General features: G+C 46.7%; 1 protein-coding gene across 1 annotated transcript in view; it reads left to right on the top strand.

Annotated features, from left to right (window-relative positions):
* Positions 1-12992: 12992 nt before the first annotated feature.
* The window catches only part of LOC141264151 (tyrosinase-like), a 187140-nt gene continuing 176976 nt past the window's right edge, over positions 12993-23156 (top strand). Inside the window, exon 1 of the mRNA XM_073676458.1 lies at positions 12993-13778. Coding sequence (XP_073532559.1) covers positions 12993-13778 — 786 coding nt within the window. The remainder of the gene's footprint in view (positions 13779-23156) is intronic.

The following is a 23156-nucleotide window of genomic DNA, read 5'->3' as shown; positions in this document are numbered from 1 at the left end:
CTTCGGGGTCCTCGTCTTCTTAGGGTTGGTAGGGAGATCCAGAGTGATTACCAAGAACCATTTCAAAAAGCTTGAACTTGGAAATGTAGCAGAAGGTACAAGAAAGCTGAGGAACTACCGAGAACCAGCTGACGGTACTGGAACCCGGATGGGTAGCAGAAGGTACAAGAGCCAATGGAACTGCCGAAGACCAGCTGACGGTACTGGAACTCGGTTACTAAGCAGGAGGTACCTGTGCCAGAAAGCACTACCAAGGACCAGCAGACGTTGGTGGAACTTGGATACCGAGAAGGAGGCACCTAATCCAAAGGCACTGCCGAGAACCAGCTGACGGTACTGGAACCTGGATGGGTAGCAGAAGGTACGCATGTAAAAAAAAGTTCAAGGCCGCGAGCCGGCCGCAGTTACCAAAACCCACAGTCCTACAGGGGGTGCTTGTCCTATTGGCACTATGGAACCAGCCTTCATTGCCTGATCCCGCAGCCCACATAGGAGTCACCTAAACTGCAGGCACCATAGAGTCAGCTAACCTGACCGCAACACGACAGGACAACGCATTGGAGGCAAAGTGACGTTGACACTACCCGGAAACAGCTGGCGTGCTGGAACCAGGCTGGGCAGGAGGGAGTACCCATGCCAAAGTCACTGCCGAGAACCAGCTGACGGTACTGGAACCCGGATGGGTAGTAGAAGGTACAAGAGCAAATGGAACTACCGAGGACCAGCTGACGGTACTGGAACCCGGATGGGTAGCAGAAGGTACAAGAGCCAATGGAACTGCCGAAGACCAGCTGACGGTACTGGAACTCGGTTACTAAGCAGGAGGTACCTGTGCCAGAAAGCACTACCAAGGACCAGCAGACGTTGGTGGAACTTGGATACCGAGAAGGAGGCACCTAATCCAAAGGCACTGCCGAGAACCAGCTGACGGTACTGGAACCCGGATGGGTAGCAGAAGGTACCCATGTAAAAAAAAGTTCAAGGCCGCGAGCCGGCCGCAGTTACCAAAACCCACAGTCCTACAGGGGGTGCTTGTCCTATAGGCACTATGGAACCAGCCTTCATTGCCAGATCCCGCAGCCCACATAGGAGTCACCTAAACTGCAGGCACCATAGAGTCGGCTAACCCAACCGCAACAAGACAGGACAACGCATTGGAGGCAAAGTGACGTTGACACTACCCGGAAACAGCTGGTGTGCTGGAACCAGGCTGGGCAGGAGGGAGTACCCGTGCCAAAGACACTGCCGAGAACCAGCTGACGGTACTGGAACCTGGATGGGTAGTAGAAGGTACAAGAGCCAATGGAACTGCCGAAGACCAGCTGACGGTACTGGAACTCGGTTACTAAGCAGGAGGTACCTGTGCCAGAAAGCACTACCAAGGACCAGCAGACGTTGGTGGAACTTGGATACCGAGAAGGAGGCACCTAATCCAAAGGCACTGCCGAGAACCAGCTGACGGTACTGGAACCCGGATGGGTAGTAGAAGGTATAAGAGCAAATGGAACTACCGAGAACCAGCTGGCGGTGCTGGAACCCAGGGTAAATACTAAAAACAGAGTGGAGCCAGAGGTGTAATTGGAGCAAGTTTTAAATCAGTAGTACAGTGGATGTGGACAAAGCAGGAGAATTTGCCGGACACACAGCAGGGGAACAGCTGACGTTACTGAACCCCAATAACACTGGAGCAAGCGTTGACTGTGCAGACGGCACTTCTGAGCAGCAACTAGCGGTATTGGAGCCCAGGGTAAATACTAAAAACAGAGGAGCCAGAGGTGTAATTGGAGCAACTTTAAAATCTGTAGTAGTGAGAATGTGGACAGAGCAGGAGAAATTGCCGTCCGCACAGCCGGGGAACAGCTGACGTTACTGAACCCCAATGACACGGCAGCAAGTGTTGACTGTGCAGACGGCACTTCCGAGCGCCAACTGGCGGTGTTGGAGCTCAGGGATTACAGTTCAGGTGGTAGAAACATGAACAGAACAGGAGACCTGGATACTTTTGCCAACAATTATTTATTCTGGAAGAGGACTGGCAAATTCATGAGAGATCCAGGCCTTGTTCATTTTGAGAAAAGTAAGCCGGTCAACGTTATCGGAGGATAGTCACATGCGACGGTCTGTTAGTACACCACCTGCGGCACTAAAGACGCGTTCCGATAATACACTAGCAGCAGGGCAAGCTAGCACCTCCAATGCATACTGACTTAGCTCTGGCCATGTATCTAGCTTACAGACCCAAAACTTGAAGGGAGAAGAGCCGTCTGGGAGTACACAAAGAGGGCAAGACATGTAGTCTGTCACCATCTGACGGAAACGTTGCCTCCTGCTGACTGGAGCCGTCTGTGATGGTGTAGACATTTGTGGCGGCGGGGACACAAAACATTTCGGCCATACTGGTCTTGCCTTGTGCTGAGGCGCTGCTTCTGCTCCCTCTTTGTGCAGAGCTTCCTCCACTGCCTCGACGCAATGAGCTGCTTTGTAAAGCACTAGCAGCACTGCTCTCGGTTGGAATGGAGAACATGATGGAATGCACCAGTGCGTCTTGGTACTCCCGCATTTTACGCTCCCGGTTCAACGGTGTTATGAGGCTTTGTAAGTTGTCCCGGTAGCGAGGATCTAGGAGGGTGGACACCCAATAATCAGCCGTGTTGAGAATGTGGGCGATGCGGCGGTCGTTTCTCAGGCACTGCAGCATGAAATCAACCATGTGCTGCAGACTGCCAACTGGCCAAGAAACGCTGTCCCCTGCTTGAGGCGTGATCTCTGCCTGCTCTGCATCACCCCACCCTCGCTCTAGATACTGACTACTAGAGCATTGTGTACCTCCCTCCTCTGGACAGATGTCTTCCTCATCCATTGACTCCTCCTCATCCTCCTCACAAAGTGTCCCCTGCCTAGGCCTTTGTGAGGAACCACGTTGCGCAGACTGTAGAGAAGCAGATGGCATTTGTGACTCCTCATCCTCCACCTCTTCCAAAACCTCGTCCCTTAGTGCTTGCAGTGTTTTTTCAAGCAGGCAGATAAAGGGGATAGTCATGCTGACTAGTGCATCATCTGCACTCGCCATCCGCGTGGAATAATCGAAGGCACGCAAAACGTGGCAAATGTCCTTCATAGAGGCCCACTCAGTGGTGGTGAAGTGTGAACGGCGCGCACTGCGACTTCTTTGTGCCTGCTGCAGCTGGTACTCCATTACTGCTGCCTGCTGCTCACACAACCTCTCCAACATATGTAATGTTGAATTCCACGTGGTGGGTAGGTCACATATGATGCGATGTTCCGGAAGACGTAATCGGCGCTGCAGAGCTGCAATGCGTGATCTTGCATTGCTGGAACGCCGCAAGTGAGCGCACTCTATGCGGACCTTGTGAAGCAGTGCATCAAGATCCGGATAGTCCCTCAAAAAACTCTGCACGACCAAGTTGAGCACATGTGCCAGACATGGGATGTGAGTGAGGTTGCCTAGGCCCAGAGCTGCCACCAGATTTCGGCCATTGTCACACACTACCATGCCTGGCTGGAGATTCGCTGGCACAAACCACACGTCGCTCTGCTGCTTGATGGCATTCCAGAGCTCCTGCGCTGTGTGGCTTCGATTCCCCAAAGAAATTAATTTTAATACGGCCTGTTGACGTTTGGCCACGGCTGTGCTCATATTGGTCACCATAACAGGTAACCGTTCACGGGTCGATGTGGAGGTAGACCGTGACGGCTCCTGCAGCGCTGATTCAGAGGAACTGGAGTATGAGGAGGAGTCAATGTGTACAGACTGGATTCCTGCAATCCCTGGAGTTGGCAGAATACGTACAGCGCCACTCTCAAGATCTGTACCCGGCTCCACAACATTTACCCAATGGGCAGTGAGGGAAAGGTATCGTCCCTGTCCATGCTTACTGGTCCACGCATCGGTGGTCAGGTGGACCTTGCTACTGACGGCGTTTTGTAGCGCATGTTTAATTTTTCCCTCCACATGATGTTGCAGGGCAGGGACGGCTTGCCTGCTGAAATAAAATCGGCTGGGCACGTTGTATTGTGGGACTGCCAATGCCATAAAGTTATGGAATGTGTCAGTCTCCACCAGCCTGAATGATAGCATTTCAAGGGCCAGTAGTTTAGCAATGCCAGCATTCAGAGCCTGTGCTCGGGGGTGGTTTGCCGAGTATGGGCGCCTTTTCTCCCATGCCTGTGCTAACGATGGCTGTAGACTGGCCTGGGAGTGTGAGGATGACTGGGAAATTGGTGCTGTGGGTGGAATTACACTGTGTCTCTGTACAACAGTGCCAGAGATTCTTCCATGGCGATCCTGTGAGGAAGCCGAACCAGCTGTGTGTGAGCTGGAGGAAGAGGCTACAACACGAGCTGAAGAGGTGGTAGGTGGTGCTGTAGGTTGGCCTAGGTCTTCAGTGTGTTTTTGTAACTCCACCACGTGCTTGGTCCGCACATGTTTCCACATATTTATGGTATTGAGGTTGCTGACACTTTTCCCTCTTTTCACCTTCTGATTACACAGCTTGCATTTGACAAAGCAAATGTCATCTGCAACTGTGTCAAAAAAGGACCAGGCACTGCAAGTCTTGGGAGCGCCCGCTTTGGATTTTGGAAGAGCCATGCTCCTAATGGGTGCCGAAGTGGAGGCTACAGGCAACCAAGTCTGCCCCCTCCCTCTCCCTCCTTTTTGGGCTGTTCGGGGAATCTCTTCCTCAGAGCTGCTCCCACCACCTTCCTGTCCCTCACGCCATGATGGGTCAAGGACCTCATCATCTACACCACCCTCTTCAAACAACTGCTTCTCCTGGGTAGTCTCGACAGCACAGTACGCACCAGAAAGTGGCACCTGAGTCTCATCATCAGATGCGTACTGAGGTGTGCTGCTGACCATAGGCACTGGCCCACCCGCCTCTTCAGATTCAGAGAGACAAAACGGTTGTGCATCACTGCATACTACCTCTTCTTCAAATTCTCGAATTCTGCTTGGCTGGCCCCCTCTTTCCAAGCCAAGAGATTCAGAGAACAGAAGTAGAGATGGCTCCTGTCCAGGGCTCTCTGACTGCCTGGGCAATTTGGCAGGTGATGAAGAGACAGATGGGTGCTCTTCAGTGCTCAGGACCTGAGAGGATCTGGAACTAATTGAAGTCGATGCGTTAGCTGCCATCCATCCGACAACGGCTTCAATTTGGTCCTCCCGCAGCAGTGGGGTACGGCTAGCTCCTACAAAGCTGCGCATAAAGGACTGTTCCCTGGTAAAACTGGGGGATGCTGAGTCACTGGTGCCCGCAGCAGGCACAGAATCCCCACGTCCTCTCCCTGCAGGCACAGAATCCTCACGTCCTCTCCCTGCAGAAACTCCACGCCCACGCCCACGACCACATGCCTTACTCCCTGCCTTCTTCATCTTGGTAGACTGATAAAGATAGGCAGAAAAGTACTAAGGGCTTAGTGTGCTTATTCCTGAACAGCTGCTAACAGGTATAAGAAACACTAATTTTATAAAGTGTGGACTAGACTTTAATATGAGCTAATGTAGCCTACACAACTTTAAAGTGGAGTGTTTGGTGAACTTTATTTAGTTTTTTTTTGTCACAAAAAGACACTGGATGTGCCTAAAGATATAATAACGATAGTATCACAAACTTTTTGTAGCTATTACAATGTAGGAAGGTAACCTACAATGCAATAGATGAGGCTGCAAAAAATAGGCTAATACTAATCTGGCTGGGGCTACAGGGCCCAATGCTGCAGAAAGGCTCCTCTAACTACTCCTATATAGTGTGTTTGGAACCAATGTAGCTGAATACGGATGGAACCACCACACTAATAGGAGAAATCAGGAAAAATTATGAATTGGCAAAAAAGGACAATGTATGAGGCAGTGACACACACTGAGCGCACTACAACCAGACGTGGCTGAAGCACACACTACAGGGTGAGCTGCACTCACACACAGAGACCTTGCAGAAAGCGGTGAACAGCACAGAGAACTCTGCACTAACACTGCAAGGCACAGCAATTTATAAAGTAGCTTGGGTAAAGCAGAATAGACCAAATAGGTAGCTAAAACTGTCCCTCAGAACAACAGCGTCCTATCCCTAACTGAATTCACAGCAGAGTGAGCACAAAATGGCGGCGGCGGCTTTTATAGTGCATCATGACATCATTTCAGCAGCCAATCACAGCCACGCCATTAGTTAAGATGCCTACATGCCTAACAGGATGTGCCCACACTTCTTAGGATCCTCATTGGCTGAATAAAATGAAAATGGCTCATTGCATTATGGGAACTTCCGATTCCGGTATACGATATTGCAAAAGTATCGGAATTAAGTATCGGAATTCCGATACCGCGAATATTGGCCGATACCCGATATTTCAGTATCGGAATGCTCAACACTAGTTAGAATTCATTCAATATTTAGTTTATAAATGATGAAAAATGCCCCCTTATCCTGGCACAAGCAAAAAGACCAAAACCTGTCACTTACACATGGCTGATAATGTGCCCCAGCCTCAATAGTAGTGGCTTGCAAAGGGAGGTAATATAGACAATACCACAATATGTACTGCACGATACATTAGGAGGAATCCCAATAAATCTTAGTAGATATAAAAATATAAAGTGCTAGTTGTGCTAAAGTGCCTATAATATAAGAAATGGACCTAGTTTTACAATGAAAAATACACCATGTCAATCCATAGCAAAAGCGATAAATCTCAGCCACTGCATGGCCCTGTATAGGACCATATTATTTAACTATATGACGTACAACTTATCATTCCCTCCCCCCTCTGAATGTTTGATTCCCCTGATAAGGTCTTGACAATGAGACTGAAATGTTTAGGGCAGGAGTATATGCATGGGGCACCACCGGGGATATTAGGATTACCTGATTATTTTCCCCTTCCTCCAGTACCTTTCCCCTTGGGCTACCTCGGCTACCAAAGATATGGATGAGACCTTTCCATTTTTGACCTACACTGTTTTCATCACGGGCACACTGTTTTGTGTATTAATACCTTGCATTTGTATTTTTAATATTTCTACCTCTGTGGAAATGTCTTATTGCCCTTTTACTCCCTATGTCAGAGAACTAGAAGCAGACTGCTTGAGCCTGGACTCCAGTTATGAATATTGTTTTTTTTGTGAACCGCATAAGTCCTACAGGTATGGCAGATAAATTTTCCACGTTGTTACGAAGTGGCGAAAGTAATGCATTGACTTGCATCACTGGGCGGTTACCGCATCAGTCTCAAATTAAAATCTGACAGATGGTTAATATTAAATATTCTGTGTTTTCTGTCTATGGAAAGCTAAAATCATAATAGGAAATATGACATTAATATCTCCTGCCTGGGACTTCCAGGGGCAAACATATCCTGAAAATTGGAGTTCTCTTAATTTTTGGGACCCTAGCCACATCCCATGATCAGCCCGCATATGAGCTCACCAAAGAGAGGTATGTGAATCTGGTTTTCATCCAATAAAAGCAGATTTTGAGATTTTGTCTTTGTTAGTCCTGGAAGACAAAGTTCGCTGTGGTTCTGTACTGTTTCCCTAAAATGAGTGCTTCACTCCAAAAAAGATCTGTGCCATTGCAATGACACAGGTTTAGTACTTTTCTTTTGTTATTGATTTTTATCTTATGTGAATATGTATACTATTTTGTCCCTTTTATATCATCTTGTGTAAACATTGTGTCATGCTATGTGTAGGAAAGACTAAGTGCAACACGAAGGGGGAAAAGGGGGCCCAGACTCTAGGCTGATCTAATATCACCCTGACTCCACTAACATCCCTATATTGACTCTTCACCAATCGCCGCACGCGAACTTCACCCTGTCTTTCCCTGGTGTTTGGCCCTGGCTGGGGAAGAGAGGGGGATGAGCGCTAGTCGATCCCCACTGACCACTAAAGACAACAATGGGAAACAAACAAGGGAAGATAACTTAGCTTTAGTGGACTTCAGAGAGATGAACACCCATCCTCAAAGCTCCAGAGAGGAAGAAGTAACGCACTTGCTCCGAGCCTTCACAAGGGGTAATGTGAGTATTTCCGGCACCTCCCTCAAGCAGACAGCAGGTATTTATACACCCAGGCCAGGGTGTTAAATAGCCAGAGGAAGGTAGCCGCTAGGCCAGCCTCTAAGAAGGTGTCTGTAATGCAAAATGTAGAGATCTCCTGCAACCAACTGCAGGGCGACTCTCTGTCACTTCTGACACAACTGTGACACATTACCTACTTTTCGGATAAAATGTATAAAATGTTATGATTTAATTCCTCTTGCTCTGTAAGGCCTCCTTCACACATCAGTGTCTCCAGTATGTGTGGCGACAGTTTTCACTTACACACATAGACCCATTCAAATGAATGGATCTGGGCACATATCAGTGTGTTTCCATGGACTGTGTGTCCATGGGAAAAACATGCTGACATGTCCATTTTTTATCAGCAGCACAGGCCGCAAAACGTCCCGCACCCTGACGACACATGGATGCCATCCGTGTGTCATCAGTGTGACACGTACCGGCGCTTGGGAAAAAGCAGTACAGTTCACGCTGTTTCCAGGCAGCAGATGCTGAAGGCAGCTCACATCATTGTTGCCTGCTCTCCCTGCGATCAGTGAGAGCAGATGGCAATTATGGGAGTTGTATTCAGCACCCACTGTGAACATTGTGTGTATAATAAAAAATTAAATAAAAAAACTGTGTGGGCTCCCGCGTGTTTTTCATATCCGGCAGAGAGAATGCCGACCACTGGGGGCTGATATTAATACTCAGGAAAAGGGGCCTTTAGCTCTAAATGTTCTCAGGCTATTAATAACAGCTCACAGCTGTTCGCTTAGCATTTACAGGTTAGTTTACTGGGGGATCCCATAAAAAAAAGACCTAGGGTCTCCCTATAAATTCTAATTAGCAAAGGCTAAACATACAGCTGTGGGCTGATATTAATAGCCAGGGAAGAGGCCATGGGTCTTGGCCCCCCTCCAAAGCTAACAACATCAGTCCTCAGCTACTCTAGAAATGGCGCATCAATAAGATGCACCAAATCTGGCACTTAGCCTCTCCCTTCCCACTTGCCCTGGTGCGGTGGCAAGTGGGGTAATAGGGTTGGGGTTGATGCTAGTTGCCTTTTGACAGCTGACATGAAACCCAGTGGTTAGTAATGGAGATGCCCCCATTACTAACCCCATAGTCATATTGTAATAAAAAAACACCCAGAATAAAGTTCACATACGCCTTTATTTTAAATTAACACACCCCACCCTCATTTACCTATTTATTAGTGTAAAATTAAAAAATAAAATAAAAAATATTCCTCACCTTTCCGACAAGAAGATAATCCTTATGTCCCACGTTTTAATCCATCTCTGCTACATCTGGATTTCATGGCTGAGCTGTGGCAAGATGTGACCGATCAGCCATGAATCCAGGAGACACTGAGGTGCACTTGGTATGCAGCTTCAGTGACCTGCGCTGACGTCATTGAGGTTACTGCAGGTCACCGAAGCAGTGGTTCCCACAGGCAGCTCAGTGTGAACTGTGGTGATCTCAATGAAATCACTGCTAGCATCGTGAGAAATACAGAATCTGGCTGGACAGATGAGCGTGCACTGTCCCTCCTCAGGATCAGTACAATATATCTGATATTTCGATATGTGTATATATATATATGTGTATATATAGAGATACATAAATATAGGTTGTGTATTGGGGTTCTTTGGTGGACATTGGCTAGATGTCATGATGAAATGGTTTTAGCAAAATTGGGTGGGACTGTAAATGTCAGAAAACAATTATTGCATGGAAGGCCATCCACAGTAGAACTCTTGATATTGGGAGCCATATACAGGTGCATCTCACTAAATTAGAATATCATCAAAAAATTAATTTATTTCAGTTTCTACTTATATAGAGTCATTACAGACAGAGGGATCTATTATATAGAGTCATTACAGACAGAGGGATCTATTATATAGAGTCATTACACACAGAGTGATCTATTATATAGAGTCATTACATACAGAGCGATCTATTATATAGAGTCATTACACACAGAGCGATCTATTATATAGAGTCATTACTCACAGAGGGATCTATTATATAGAGTCATTACACACAGAGGGATCTATTATATAGAGTCATTACACACAGAGGGATCTATTATATAGAGTCATTACAGACAGAGGGATCTATTATATAGAGTCATTACACACAGAGTGATCTATTATATAGAGTCATTACACACAGAGGGATCTATTATATAGAGTCATTACACACAGAGGGATCTATTATATAGAGTCATTACACACAGAGTGATCTATTATATAGAGTCATTACAGACAGAGCGATCTATTATATAGAGTCATTACACACAGAGCGATCTATTATATAGAGTCATTACACACAGAGGGATCTATTATATAGAGTCATTACACACAGAGGGATCTATTATATAGAGTCATTACACACAGAGGGATCTATTATATAGAGTCATATTACACGGAGGGGGATCTATTATATAGTCATTACACACAGAGGGATCTATTATATAGAGTCATTACATACAGAGGGATCTATTATATAGAGTCATTACACAGAGCAATCTATTATATGGAGTCATTACACACAGAGGGATCTATTATATAGAGTCATTACACACAGAGGGATCTATTATATAGAGTCATTACACACAGAGGGATCTATTATATAGAGTCATTACACACAGAGGGATCTATTATATAGAGTCATTACACACAGAGGGATCTATTATATAGAGTCATTACACACAGAGGGATCTATTATATAGAGTCATTACACGCAGAGGGATCTATTATATAGAGTCATTACACACAGAGCAATCTATTATATAGAGTCATTACAGACAGAGGGATCTATTATATAGAGTCATTACACACAGAGGGATCTATTATATAGAGTCATTACACACAGAGCGATCTATTATATAGAGTCCTTACACACAGAGGGATCTATTATATAGAGTCATTACACACAGAGGGATCTATTTCAAGTGTTTATTTCTGTTAATGTTGATGATTGTGGCTTACAGCCAATGAAAACACAAAAGTCATTATCTCAGTAAATTAAAATAATTAACAAAAAACTCCCGCAAAGGCTTCCTAAGCATTTAAAATGGTCCCTTAGTCTGTTTCAGTAGGCTCCACAATCATGGGAAAGACTGCTGACTTGACAGATGTCCAGAAGGCAGTCATTGACACACTCCACAAGGTCCCAGAGTCTGGAGGAAGAGTGGAGAGGCCACAATCCAAGCTGCTGGAGGTCTAGTGTGAAGTTTCCACAATCAGTGATGGCTTGGGGAGCCATGTCATCTGCTGGTGTAGACCATAGAAATTATAATACAACCTCGGCACACCATAAATGGATTTTTGCTAATTTATTATGGCAGTCCAAATCAAACGTTTCAGTCCACACTTGGACCTTCGTCAGTGTACCATATGCTAAAGAATGGGGAATTGCCGGTTAACAGGGACTATGCCGGTTAACAGCGGTGGAAACCGCGTGTCCGAGGTTCTCAAACGACCCCGACCAGCGCCTTAGGATTCCCTGTCAGGGACACTGCGCCTCCCACTCCTTCCTCCAATTCCCCATTCTTTAGCATATGGTACACTGACGAAGGTCCAGGTGTGGACCGAAACGTTTGATGTGGACTGCCATAATAAATTAGCAAAAATCCATTTATGGTGTGCCGAGGTTTTACTATAATTTCTATGGTCTTGGATCTTGCTCATGCACCCTGGTCCAGTTGTGCTGCGTTACTCACCTAATCTGCTGGTGTAGGTCCACTGTGTTTTATCAAGACCAAAGTCAGCGCAGCCGTCTGCCAGGACATTTTACAGCACTTCATGCTTCCCTCTGCCGACAAGCTTTATGGAGATGGAAATGTCATTCTCCAGCAGGACTTGGCCCCTGTCCACACGGCCAAAAGTACCAATACCTGGTTTACACACAACAGTATCACTGTGCTTGATTGTCAGCAAACTCGCCTGACCTTAACCCCATAGAGGATCTATTATAGAGAATCTATGGGGTATTGTCAAGAGGAAGATGAGAGACATCAGACCCAACAATGCAGACGAGCTGAAGGCTGCTATCAAAGCCACCTGGGCTTCCATAACCCCTCAGCAGGGCCACAGGCTGATCCCTCCATGACACCGGCTGATCGCCTCCATGCCACAGGCTGATCCCTCCATGCCACAGGCTGATCCCTCCATGCCACAGGCTGATCACCTCCATGCCACAGGCTGATCCCTCCATGCCACAGGCTGATCCCTCCATGCCACAGGCTGATCCCTCCATGCCACATTGCCGCATTGATGCAGTAATTGATGCACAAGGAGCGCGACCAAGTATTGGGGGCATTTCCTTAACATACATTTCAGGAGAACATTTTGGATTTTAAAAACATTTTTCAAGCTGGTGTTATAAAGTATTCTAATTTACCGAGATAATGACTTTTGTGTTTTCATTGGCTGTAAGCCATAATCATCAACATTACCAGAAATAAACACGAGAAATAGATCACTCTGTGTGTAATGACTCTGTATAATAGATCCCTCTGTGTGTAATGACTCTATATAATAGATCCCTCTGTGTGTAATGACTCTATATAATAGATCCCTCTGTGTGTAATGACTCTATATAATAGATCCCTCTGTGTGTAATGACTCTATATAATAGATCCCTCTGTTTGTAATGACTCTATATAATATAGGAGTGTCACTTTTTGTATGGAAGAACTGAAATAAATTAACTTTTTGATGATATTCTAATTTAGTGAGATGCACCTGTATATGTCTCATGTGAAAAAAGGCTATTGGTAAAATCAGGAAAAAGAGCATAAACATTGGTAGTTTATCTCTTTTTTCCCAATATATTTAATTAATTAAATTAGGATTAAAAGTAGTAAGATTATTTAATATTTTTCTGTTTTCAGGTGCCCAACACTTTTTGAAGACATGTTTAGCTTCATAGTCATCTTCACTTTTAGCCTTGGCATTGTGGAGGGACAGTTCCCTAGAGTCTGCACTACTGAAGCTTCGTTTCGCACCAAGAGTTGCTGTCCACTTTGGAAGGACAAAAGCCCATGTGGTTCCCTGTCTGGTCGTGGGAGATGCAAAGACTGGATAGCTTCATCAGGAGAGAAGATTCCCCAGTACAACGATGACCGTCTAGATTGGCCACGACACTATTATGATTATACTTGCGAGTGTTTTGGAAACTATAGTGGCTTTGATTGTGGTGACTGCAAATTTGGTTTTCATGGTGAGAAATGTGACAGGAAGAAAATAGTCGTAAGGAGAGAAATCCGGGAACTGACGGTTCTGGAACAGAAAAGATTATTCAGTTACTTGGCCTTGGCCAAGACTACAAAAAGTCAAGATTTTGTTGTCCTGAGCACAGGAGACCGGCATCATCGTGAGACTTACCGCTTTGTAGATGCTTCTCTCTATGATGTCTTTGCGTGGATGCATTATTACGCCATGAAGCCTATCATGATTAATAGCACATTTATCCCTGAGAAAAACTTTGCCCACCAAGGGCCCACATTTCCTGGATGGCATCGATTAGGTCTCCTGTTTTTGGAGAGACAGATGCAGATTATGACTGGAGATGAAGATTTTGCAATTCCCTATTACGATTGGAGAAGCGAGAAGAACTGCTCCATCTGTACTGATGAATTGATGGGAACTAATGATGACCAGGGGGTCCTCAATCCCTACTCCCACTTTTCATTCTGGAAGGTATCTTTACAGTTCATATAATTAATTAGGATATAGTTTAACAGACTTAATGTGTTTGTTTGTTTTTATATTGAAATTGCGTTAGTTGCTTTGGCTGCATCTTAATGATTAGGGGTTCAAGTAAGAAAAAGGGAGAAGGATTAAAGATTTGGAAGACATCAAGAATGAATATGTAGCCTATTGGTTTATAGCAACAGTCAGGATATAGTTGTACAGAAAATTAAATGAACCCTTTGGAATGATCTCTCTTTCTGCACTGATTGCTAATAACATGTAGGTACAAATATAGACAAACCCAATATAACTAAAGTAATAAACAGATAGTTGAGAAAAAAAGGAAAGGATGATCCAGCAAATCAGGCTAGTTTCTTAAAATAAAACATAGCTTTTATTGTGCCCATTAAAACATTGCTCCACACCAATTGTCCATATGGTGCACTACAAGGACCTACGCGTTTCGACGTTTAAGTCTTAATCATGGTCTCACTGACCCGAGTGCTGACCGACATATAAACATAGTTAATGAGGGACATTAATTTGCCACCTGTTCACCAGCACGAGGTCACCGTGATGGCCGTGTATGCATTCAAAATAAACCATTATTATAATACATATCACAAACATTACACATACCACATACAAATATAAAAACATAAAATATGATAGTAACATGACAAGCGGAATATTCAGATTTTTATATATATATATATATACATACAGTACAGACCAAAAGTTTGGACACACCTTCTCATTTAAAGATTTTTCTGTATTTTCATGACTATGAAAATTGTACATTCACACTGAAGGCATCAAAACTATGAATTACCACATGTGGAATTATATACTTAACAAAAAAGTGTGAAACAACTGAAAATATGTCTTATATTCTAGGGTCTTCACAGTAGCCACCTTTTGCTTTGATGACTGCTTTGCACACTCTTGGCATTCTCTTGATGAGCTTCAAGAGGTAGTCACCAGAAATGGTTTTCACTTCACAGGTGTGCCCTGTCAGGTTTAATAAGTGGGATTTCTTGCCCTATTAATGGGGTTGGGACCATCAGTTGTGTTGTGCAGAAGTCAGGTGGATACACAGCTGATAGTCCCACTGAATAGACTGTTAGAATTTGTATTATGGCAAGAAAAAAGCAGCTAAGTAAAGAAGAACGAGTGGCCATCATTACTTTAAGAAATGAAGGTCAGTCAGTCCGAAAAATTGGGCAAACTTTGAAAGTGTCCCCAAGTGCAGTTGCAAAAACCATCAAGAGCTACAAAGAAACTGGCTCATATGAGGACCGCCCCAGGAAAGGAAGACCAAGAGTCACCTCTGCTTCTGAGGATAAGTTTATCCGAGTCACCAGCCTCAGAAATCGCAGGTTAACAGCAGCTCAGATTAGAGACCAGGTCAATGCCACACAGAGTTCTAGCAGCAGACATATCTCTACAACAACTGTTAAGAGGAGACTTTGTGCAGCAGGCCTTCATGCTAAAATAGCTGCTAGGAAACCACTGCTAAGGACAGGCAACAAGCAGAAGAGACTTGTTTGGGCTAAAGAACACAAGGAATGGACATTAGACCAGTGGAAATCTGTGCTTTGGTCTGATGAGTCCAAATTTGAGATCTTTGGTTCCAACCACCGTGTCTTTGTGCGACGCAGAAAAGGTGAACAGATGGACTCTACATGCCTGGTTCCCACCGTGAAGCATGGAGGAGGAGGTGTGATGGTGTGGGGGTGCTTTGCTGGTGACACTGTTGGGGATTTATTCAAAATTGAAGTCATACTGAACCAGCATGGCTACCACAGCATCTTGCAGCGGCATGCTATTCCATCCGGTTTGCGTTTAGTTGGACCATCATTTATTTTTCAACAGGACAATGACCCCAAACACACCTCCAGGCTGTGTAAGGGCTATTTGACCAAGAAGGAGAGTGATGGGGTGCTACGCCAGATGACCTGGCCTCCACAGTCACCAGACCTGAACCCAATCGAGATGGTTTGGCGTGAGCTGGACCGCAGAGTGAAGGCAAAAGGGCCAACAAATGCTAAGCATCTCTGGGAACTCCTTCAAGACTGTTGGAAGACCATTTCCGGTGACCACCTCTTGAAGCTGATCAAGTGAATGCCAAGAGTGTGCAAAGCAGTCATCAAAGCAAAAGGTGGCTACTTTGAAGAACCTAGAATATAAGACATATTTTCAGTTGTTTCACACTTTTTTGTTAAGTATATAATTCCACATGTGGTAATTCATAGTTTTGATGCCTTCAGCGTGAATGTACAATTTTCATAGTCATGAAAATACAGAAAAGTCTTTGAATGAGAAGGTGTGTCCAAACTTTTGGTCTGTACTGTATATATATATTGGGCTATGTGCACGCTGTGCGTTTTTGGTGCTTTTTTAGTGCGTCTTTTCTGCGCAGAAATGGACCAAAAATGCATTATAAACCTATATCCCATGGTCTCCCATGACATTTTGCACGATCTGTGCACATAATCAGGATTTTTCATGTGCAAAAAAAAAAGAAGAAGCAGGATGTCCTTTCTTTATGCATTTTGGCCTGCGTCTTTCCAATACAGTGCATTAAAAAAATGCATGGTAAATCCTAAGGCAAAAACCCATGAAAAAACACTGTGGATTTTCCGCAGCGTTTTTACTGCAAAAAGGTCCAAAACCTTGCAGAAATTTCTGTAAGCAATTCCTGATAGTGCGCACGTAGCCTTAATATTGCAGCATTAAATGTTGCCTTCGACTAAGTCCTGAAGGTGAGCGAGTTTCCAACATAAAAATGCAATAAGATTACCTATCCAAAAGTTTACGTTTATGATTTCCCCCCCGTATTGGTTTATATACCTTTTCAATTCCTTGAAACCTCAGGGAAGACACGTCTCCTTTATGTACTCCTGAAAAATGTTTTGAAACTGCGGATGCATTAGTTGCTAGTGGATTTACTGCATCTGACGCGCCCCCTGGGCCGTGGGGTACTTGGAAGCCAGGCCGGTCCTGTATTGGGGTAGTCACGGTGGCAGTGACCCGGTCCGTGGCCCAGGGCAGTGAAATAAAATAAAGAACAGTGAAGAGTAGTGTTGAGCGATACCTTCCGATATCGGGAAATATCGGATCGGATTGGATCGGACCGATACCGAAAAAGTATCGGATATCGCCGATTCCGATACCGGAAACCAATGCAAGTCAATGGGACAGAAATATCGGAATGAAAATAAACCCTTTCTTTCCTTGTAGGTTAATTTTACATGAAGGAAAACAACTAAGAATAATGTAGAATGTATTGGGGGAGGTGGGGGAGACAATAAAGGCATAGAGGTTTAGCCCAATCAAATGGAATAGCAGGAATTAATATTTTTTTTAAGACGTTCTGAGTTACGGAAATATTGACTATGTTAAGTATTTTTATATTTTGTCAGATATTTATGTTTCACTACTTCCATGCTCTTCACCTTCTTTTTTACTTCTCCCACACTTTCTCCTTCATCATCCTCAGCATCTTTTTCATCCTCTTCTTCTTCACCTTCTTCATCTTCTTCTTCTTCACCTTCTTCGTATTATTCTTTTTTTTACATTCTTCATATTCTACTTCTTCATCTTCTTCATATTCTTCTTCTTCATCATATTCTTATTTGTGACAGGCATTCCTGTAGTTGTTATCTATAAAAGGTTGGACATTACACCTTTCGTTCTGCCCGTCACAAAAGATTTACAACAGGATTTGTCCGCGTTCAGTTTGGCCTGCAGCAGCAGGTCTTTTCCAGGGGCACCACGAGGAGGAACGGACTCACCCCCATACACTGCTTAGTCATCTTCTGCTTATAATTTAGATATTATCTTTTGCTCTGATTTTTAGTCTTATGCTTAATGTTCTTCCGCTTTTTGTTCTGCAGCTTCTTGTATTTCTGCTTCTTGGTTTTCTGTCTCTTGTTCTTCTGTATCTTGGTGCTTGTCTTCTCTTCTTTGTCCTCTTGGTCAACTTCTTCAGGGTCATCTTCTTGGTCTTCTTCGGGGTGGTCTTCAGGGTCGTCGTCTTCGGGGGTCCTCATCTTCGGGGTCCTCGTCTTCTTCGGGTTGGTCTTCTGGGTCCTCGTCTTCGGGGTCCTCGTCTTCTTCGGGGTGGTCTTCAGGGTCCTCGTCTTCTTCGGGGTGGTCTTCAGGGTCCTCGTCTTCGGGGTCCTCGTCTTCTTTGGGGTGGTGTTCAGGGTCCTCGTCTTCTTCGGGGTGGTCTTCAGGGTCCTCGTCTTCTTCGGGGTGGTCTTCAGGGTCCTCGTCTTCTTCGGGGTGGTCTTCAGGGTCCTCGTCTTCAGGGTCGTTGTCTTCGGGGTCCTCGCCTTCTTAGGGTTGGTCTTCAGGGTCCTCGTCTTCAGGGTCCTCGTCAGGGAGATCCAGAGTGATTACCAAGACCCATTTCAAAAAGCTTGAACTTGGAAATGTAGCAGAAGGTACAAGAAAGCTGAGGAACTACCGAGAACCAGCTGACGGTACTGGAACCCGGATGGGTAGCAGAAGGTACAAGAGCCAATGGAACTGCCGAAGACCAGCTGACGGTACTGGAACTCGGTTACTAAGCAGGAGGTACCTGTGCCAGAAAGCACTACCAAGGACCAGCAGACGTTGGTGGAACTTGGATACCGAGAAGGAGGCACCTAATCCAAAGGCACTGCCGAGAACCAGCTGACGGTACTGGAACCCGGATGGGTAGCAGAAGGTACCCATGTAAAAAAAAGTTCAAGGCCGCGAGCCGGCCGCAGTTACCAAAACCCACAGTCCTACAGGGGGTGCTTGTCCTATTGGCACTATGGAACCAGCCTTCATTGCCAGATCCCGCAGCCCACATAGGAGTCACCTAAACTGCAGGCACCATAGAGTCGGCTAACCCGACCGCAACACGACAGGACAACGCATTGGAGGCAAAGTGACGTTGACACTACCCGGAAACAGCTGGCGTGCTGGAACCAGGCTAGGCAGGAGGGAGTACCCATGCCAAAGTCACTGCCGAGAACCAGCTGACGGTACTGGAACCCGGATGGGTAGTAGAAGGTACAAGAGCAAATGGAACTACCGAGGACCAGCTGACGGTACTGGAACCCGGATGGGTAGCAGAAGGTACAAGAGCCAATGGAACTGCCGAAGACCAGCTGACGGTACTGGAACTCGGTTACTAAGCAGGAGGTACCTGTGCCAGAAAGCACTACCAAGGACCAGCAGACGTTGGTGGAACTTGGATACCGAGAAGGAGGCACCTAATCCAAAGGCACTGCCGAGAACCTGCTGACGGTACTGGAACCCGGATGGGTAGCAGAAGGTACCCATGTAAAAAAAAGTTCAAGGCCGCGAGCCGGCCGCAGTTACCAAAACCCACGGTCCTACAGGGGGTGCTTGTCCTATTGGCACTATGGAACCAGCCTTCATTGCCAGATCCCGCAGCCCACATAGGAGTCACCTAAACTGCAGGCACCATAGAGTCGGCTAACCCGACCGCAACACGACAGGACAACGCATTGGAGGCAAAGTGACGTTGACACTACCCGGAAACAGCTGGCGTGCTGGAACCAGGCTGGGCAGGAGGGAGTACCCGTGCCAAAGTCACTGCCGAGAACCAGCTGACGGTACTGGAACCCGGATGGGTAGTAGAAGGTACAAGAGCAAATGGAACTACCGAGGACCAGCTGACGGTACTGGAACCCGGATGGGTAGCAGAAGGTACAAGAGCCAATGGAACTGCCGAAGACCAGCTGACGGTACTGGAACTCGGTTACTAAGCAGGAGGTACCTGTGTCAGAAAGCACTACCAAGGACCAGCAGACGTTGGTGGAACTTGGATACCGAGAAGGAGGCACCTAATCCAAAGGCACTGCCGAGAACCAGCTGGCGGTACTGGAACCCGGATGGGTAGCAGAAGGTACCCATGTAAAAAAAAGTTCAAGGCCGCGAGCCGGCCACAGTTACCAAAACCCACAGTCCTACAGGGGGTGCTTGTCCTATAGGCACTATGGAACCAGCCTTCATTGCCAGATCCCGCAGCCCACATAGGAGTCACCTAAACTGCAGGCACCATAGAGTCGGCTAACCCGACCGCAACAAGACAGGACAACGCATTGGAGGCAAAGTGACGTTGACACTACCCGGAAACAGCTGGCGTGCTGGAACCAGGCTGGGCAGGAGGGAGTACCCGTGCCAAAGACACTGCCGAGAACCAGCTGACGGTACTGGAACCCGGATGGGTAGTAGAAGGTACAAGAGCCAATGGAACTGCCGAAGACCAGCTGACGGTACTGGAACTCGGTTACTAAGCAGGAGGTACCTGTGCCAGAAAGCACTACCAAGGACCAGCAGACGTTGGTGGAACTTGGATACCGAGAAGGAGGCACCTAATCCAAAGGCACTGCCGAGAACCAGCTGACGGTACTGGAACCCGGATGGGTAGCAGAAGGTACCCATGTAAAAAAAAGTTCAAGGCCGCGAGCCGGCCGCAGTTACCAAAACCCACAGTCCTACAGGGGGTGCTTGTCCTATTGGCACTATAGAACCAGCCTTCATTGCCTGATCCCGCAGCCCACATAGGAGTCACCTAAACTGCATGCACCATAGAGTTGGCTAACCCAACCGCAACACGACAGGACAACGCATTGGAGGCAAAGTGACGTTGACACTACCCGGAAACAACTGGCGTGCTGGAACCAGGCTGGGCAGGAGGGAGTACTCGTGCCAAAGTCACTGCCGAGAACCAGCTGACGGTACTGGAACCCGGATGGGTAGTAGAAGGTACAAGAGCAAATGGAACTACCGAGGACCAGCTGACGGTACTGGAACCCGGATGGGTAGCAGAAGGTACAAGAGCCAATGGAACTGCCGAAGACCAGCTGACGGTACTGGAACTCGGTTACTAAGCAGGAGGTACCTGTGCCAGAAAGCACTACCAAAGACCAGCAGACGTTGGTGGAACTTGGATACCGAGAAGGAGGCACCTAATCCAAAGGCACTGCCGAGAACCAGCTGACGGTACTGGAACCCGGATGGGTAGCAGAAGGTACCCATGTAAAAAAAAGTTCAAGGCCGCGAGCCGGCCGCAGTTACCAAAACCCACAGTCCTACAGGGGGTGCTTGTCCTATAGGCACTATGGAACCAGCCTTCACTGCCAGATCCAGCAGCCCACATAGGAGTCACCTAAACTGCAGGCACCATAGAGTCGGCTAACCCGACTGCAACACGACAGGACAACGCATTGGAGGCAAAGTGACGTTGACACTACCCGGAAACAGCTGGCGTGCTGGAACAAGACTGGGCAGGAGGGAGTACCCGTGCCAAAGACACTGCCGAGAACCAGCTGACGGTACTGGAACCCGGATGGGTAGTGGAAGGTACAAGAGCCAATGGAACTGCCGAAGACCAGCTGACGGTACTGGAACTTGGTTACTAAGCAGGAGGTACCTGTGCCAGAAAGCACTACCAAGGACCAGCAGACGTTGGTGGAACTTGGATACCGAGAAGGAGGCACCTAATCCAAAGGCACTGCCGAGAACCAGCTGACGGTACTGGAACCCGGATGGGTAGTAGAAGGTACAAGAGCAAATGGAACTACCGAGAACCAGCTGGCGGTGCTGGAACCCAGGGTAAATACTAAAAACAGAGTGGAGCCAGAGGTGTAATTGGAGCAAGTTTTAAATCAGTAGTACAGTGGATGTGGACAAAGCAGGAGAATTTGCCGGACACACAGCAGGGGAACAGCTGACGTTACTGAACCCCAATAACACTGGAGCAAGCGATGACTGTGCAGACGGCACTTCTGAGCAGCAACTAGCGGTATTGGAGCCCAGGGTAAATACTAAAAACAGAGGAGCCAGAGGTGTATTTGGAGGAGGTTTTAAATCAGTAGTACAGTGGATGTGGACAAAGCAGGAGAAATTGCCGTCCGCACAGCAGGGGAACAGCTGACGTTACTGAACCCCAATAACACGGCAGCAAGTGTTGACTGTGCAGACGGCACTTCCGAGCGCCAACTGGCGGTGTTGGAGCTCAGGGATAATACTGAAAACAGAGGAGCCAGAGGTGTAATTGGAGCAACTTTAAAATCTGTAGTAATGAGAATGTGGACAGAGCAGGAGAAATTGCCGTCCGCACAGCAGGGGAACAGCTGACGTTACTGAACCCCAATAACATGGCAGCAAGTGTTGACTGTGCAGATGGCACTTCCGAGCGCCAACTGGCGGTGTTGAAGCTCAGGGATAATACTGAAAACAGAGGAGCCAGAGGTGTATTTGGAGGAGGTTTTAAATCAGTAGTACAGTGGATGTGGACGAAGCAGGAGAAATTGCCGTCCGCACAGCAGGGGAACAGCTGACGTTACTGAACCCCAATAACACGGCAGCAAGTGTTGACTGTGCAGACAGCAGTTCCAAGCGCCAACTGGCGATGTTGGAGCTCAGGGATAATACTGAAAACAGAGGAGCCAGAGGTGTATTTGGAGGAGGTTTTAAATCAGTAGTACAGTGGATGTGGACAGAGCAGGAGAAATTGCCGTCCGCACAGCAGGGGAACAGCTGACGTTACTGAACCCCAATAACATGGCAGCAAGTGTTGACTGTGCAGACGGCACTTCCGAGCGCCAACTGGCGGTGTTGGAGCTCAGGGATAATACTGAAAACAGAGGAGCCAGAGGTGTAATTGGAGCAACTTTAAAATCTGTAGTAATGAGAATGTGGACAGAGCAGGAGAAATTGCCGTCCGCACAGCCGGGGAACAGCTGATGTTACTGAACCCCAATGACACGGCAGCAAGTGTTGACTGTGCAGACGGCACTTCCGAGCGCCAACTGGCGGTGTTGGAGCTCAGGGATTACAGTTCAGGTGGTAGAAACATGAACAGAACAGGAGACCTGGATACTTTTGCAAACAATTATTTATTCTGGAAGAGGACTGGCAAATTCATGAGAGATCCAGGCCTTGTTCATTTTGAGAAAAGTAAGCCGGTCAACGTTATCGGAGGATAGTCACATGCGACGGTCTGTTAGTACACCACCTGCGGCACTAAAGACGCGTTCCGATAATACACTAGCAGCAGGGCAAGCTAGCACCTCCAATGCATACTGACTTAGCTCTGGCCATGTATCTAGCTTACAGACCCAAAACTTGAAGGGAGAAGAGCCGTCTGGGAGTACACTAAGAGGGCAAGACATGTAGTCTGTCACCATCTGATGGATACGTTGCCTCCTGCTGACTGGAGCCGTCTGTGATGGAGTAGACATTTGTGGCGGCGGGGACACAAAACTTTGCCACATTTCGGCCATACTGGTCTTGCCTTGTGCTGAGGCGCTGCTTCTGCTCCCTCTTTGTGCAGAGCTTCCTCCACTGCCTCGACGCACTGAGCTGCTTTGT

The sequence above is a fragment of the Phyllobates terribilis genome, unplaced genomic scaffold, assembly GCF_046119375.1.
Source record: "Phyllobates terribilis strain yellow unplaced genomic scaffold, ASM4611937v1 Scaffold_4__5_contigs__length_816908805, whole genome shotgun sequence".
NCBI lineage: Eukaryota > Metazoa > Chordata > Amphibia > Anura > Dendrobatidae > Phyllobates > Phyllobates terribilis.
Note: the sequence above shows the minus strand (reverse complement) of the source record. Positions and strands in the feature narration are given on the sequence as shown.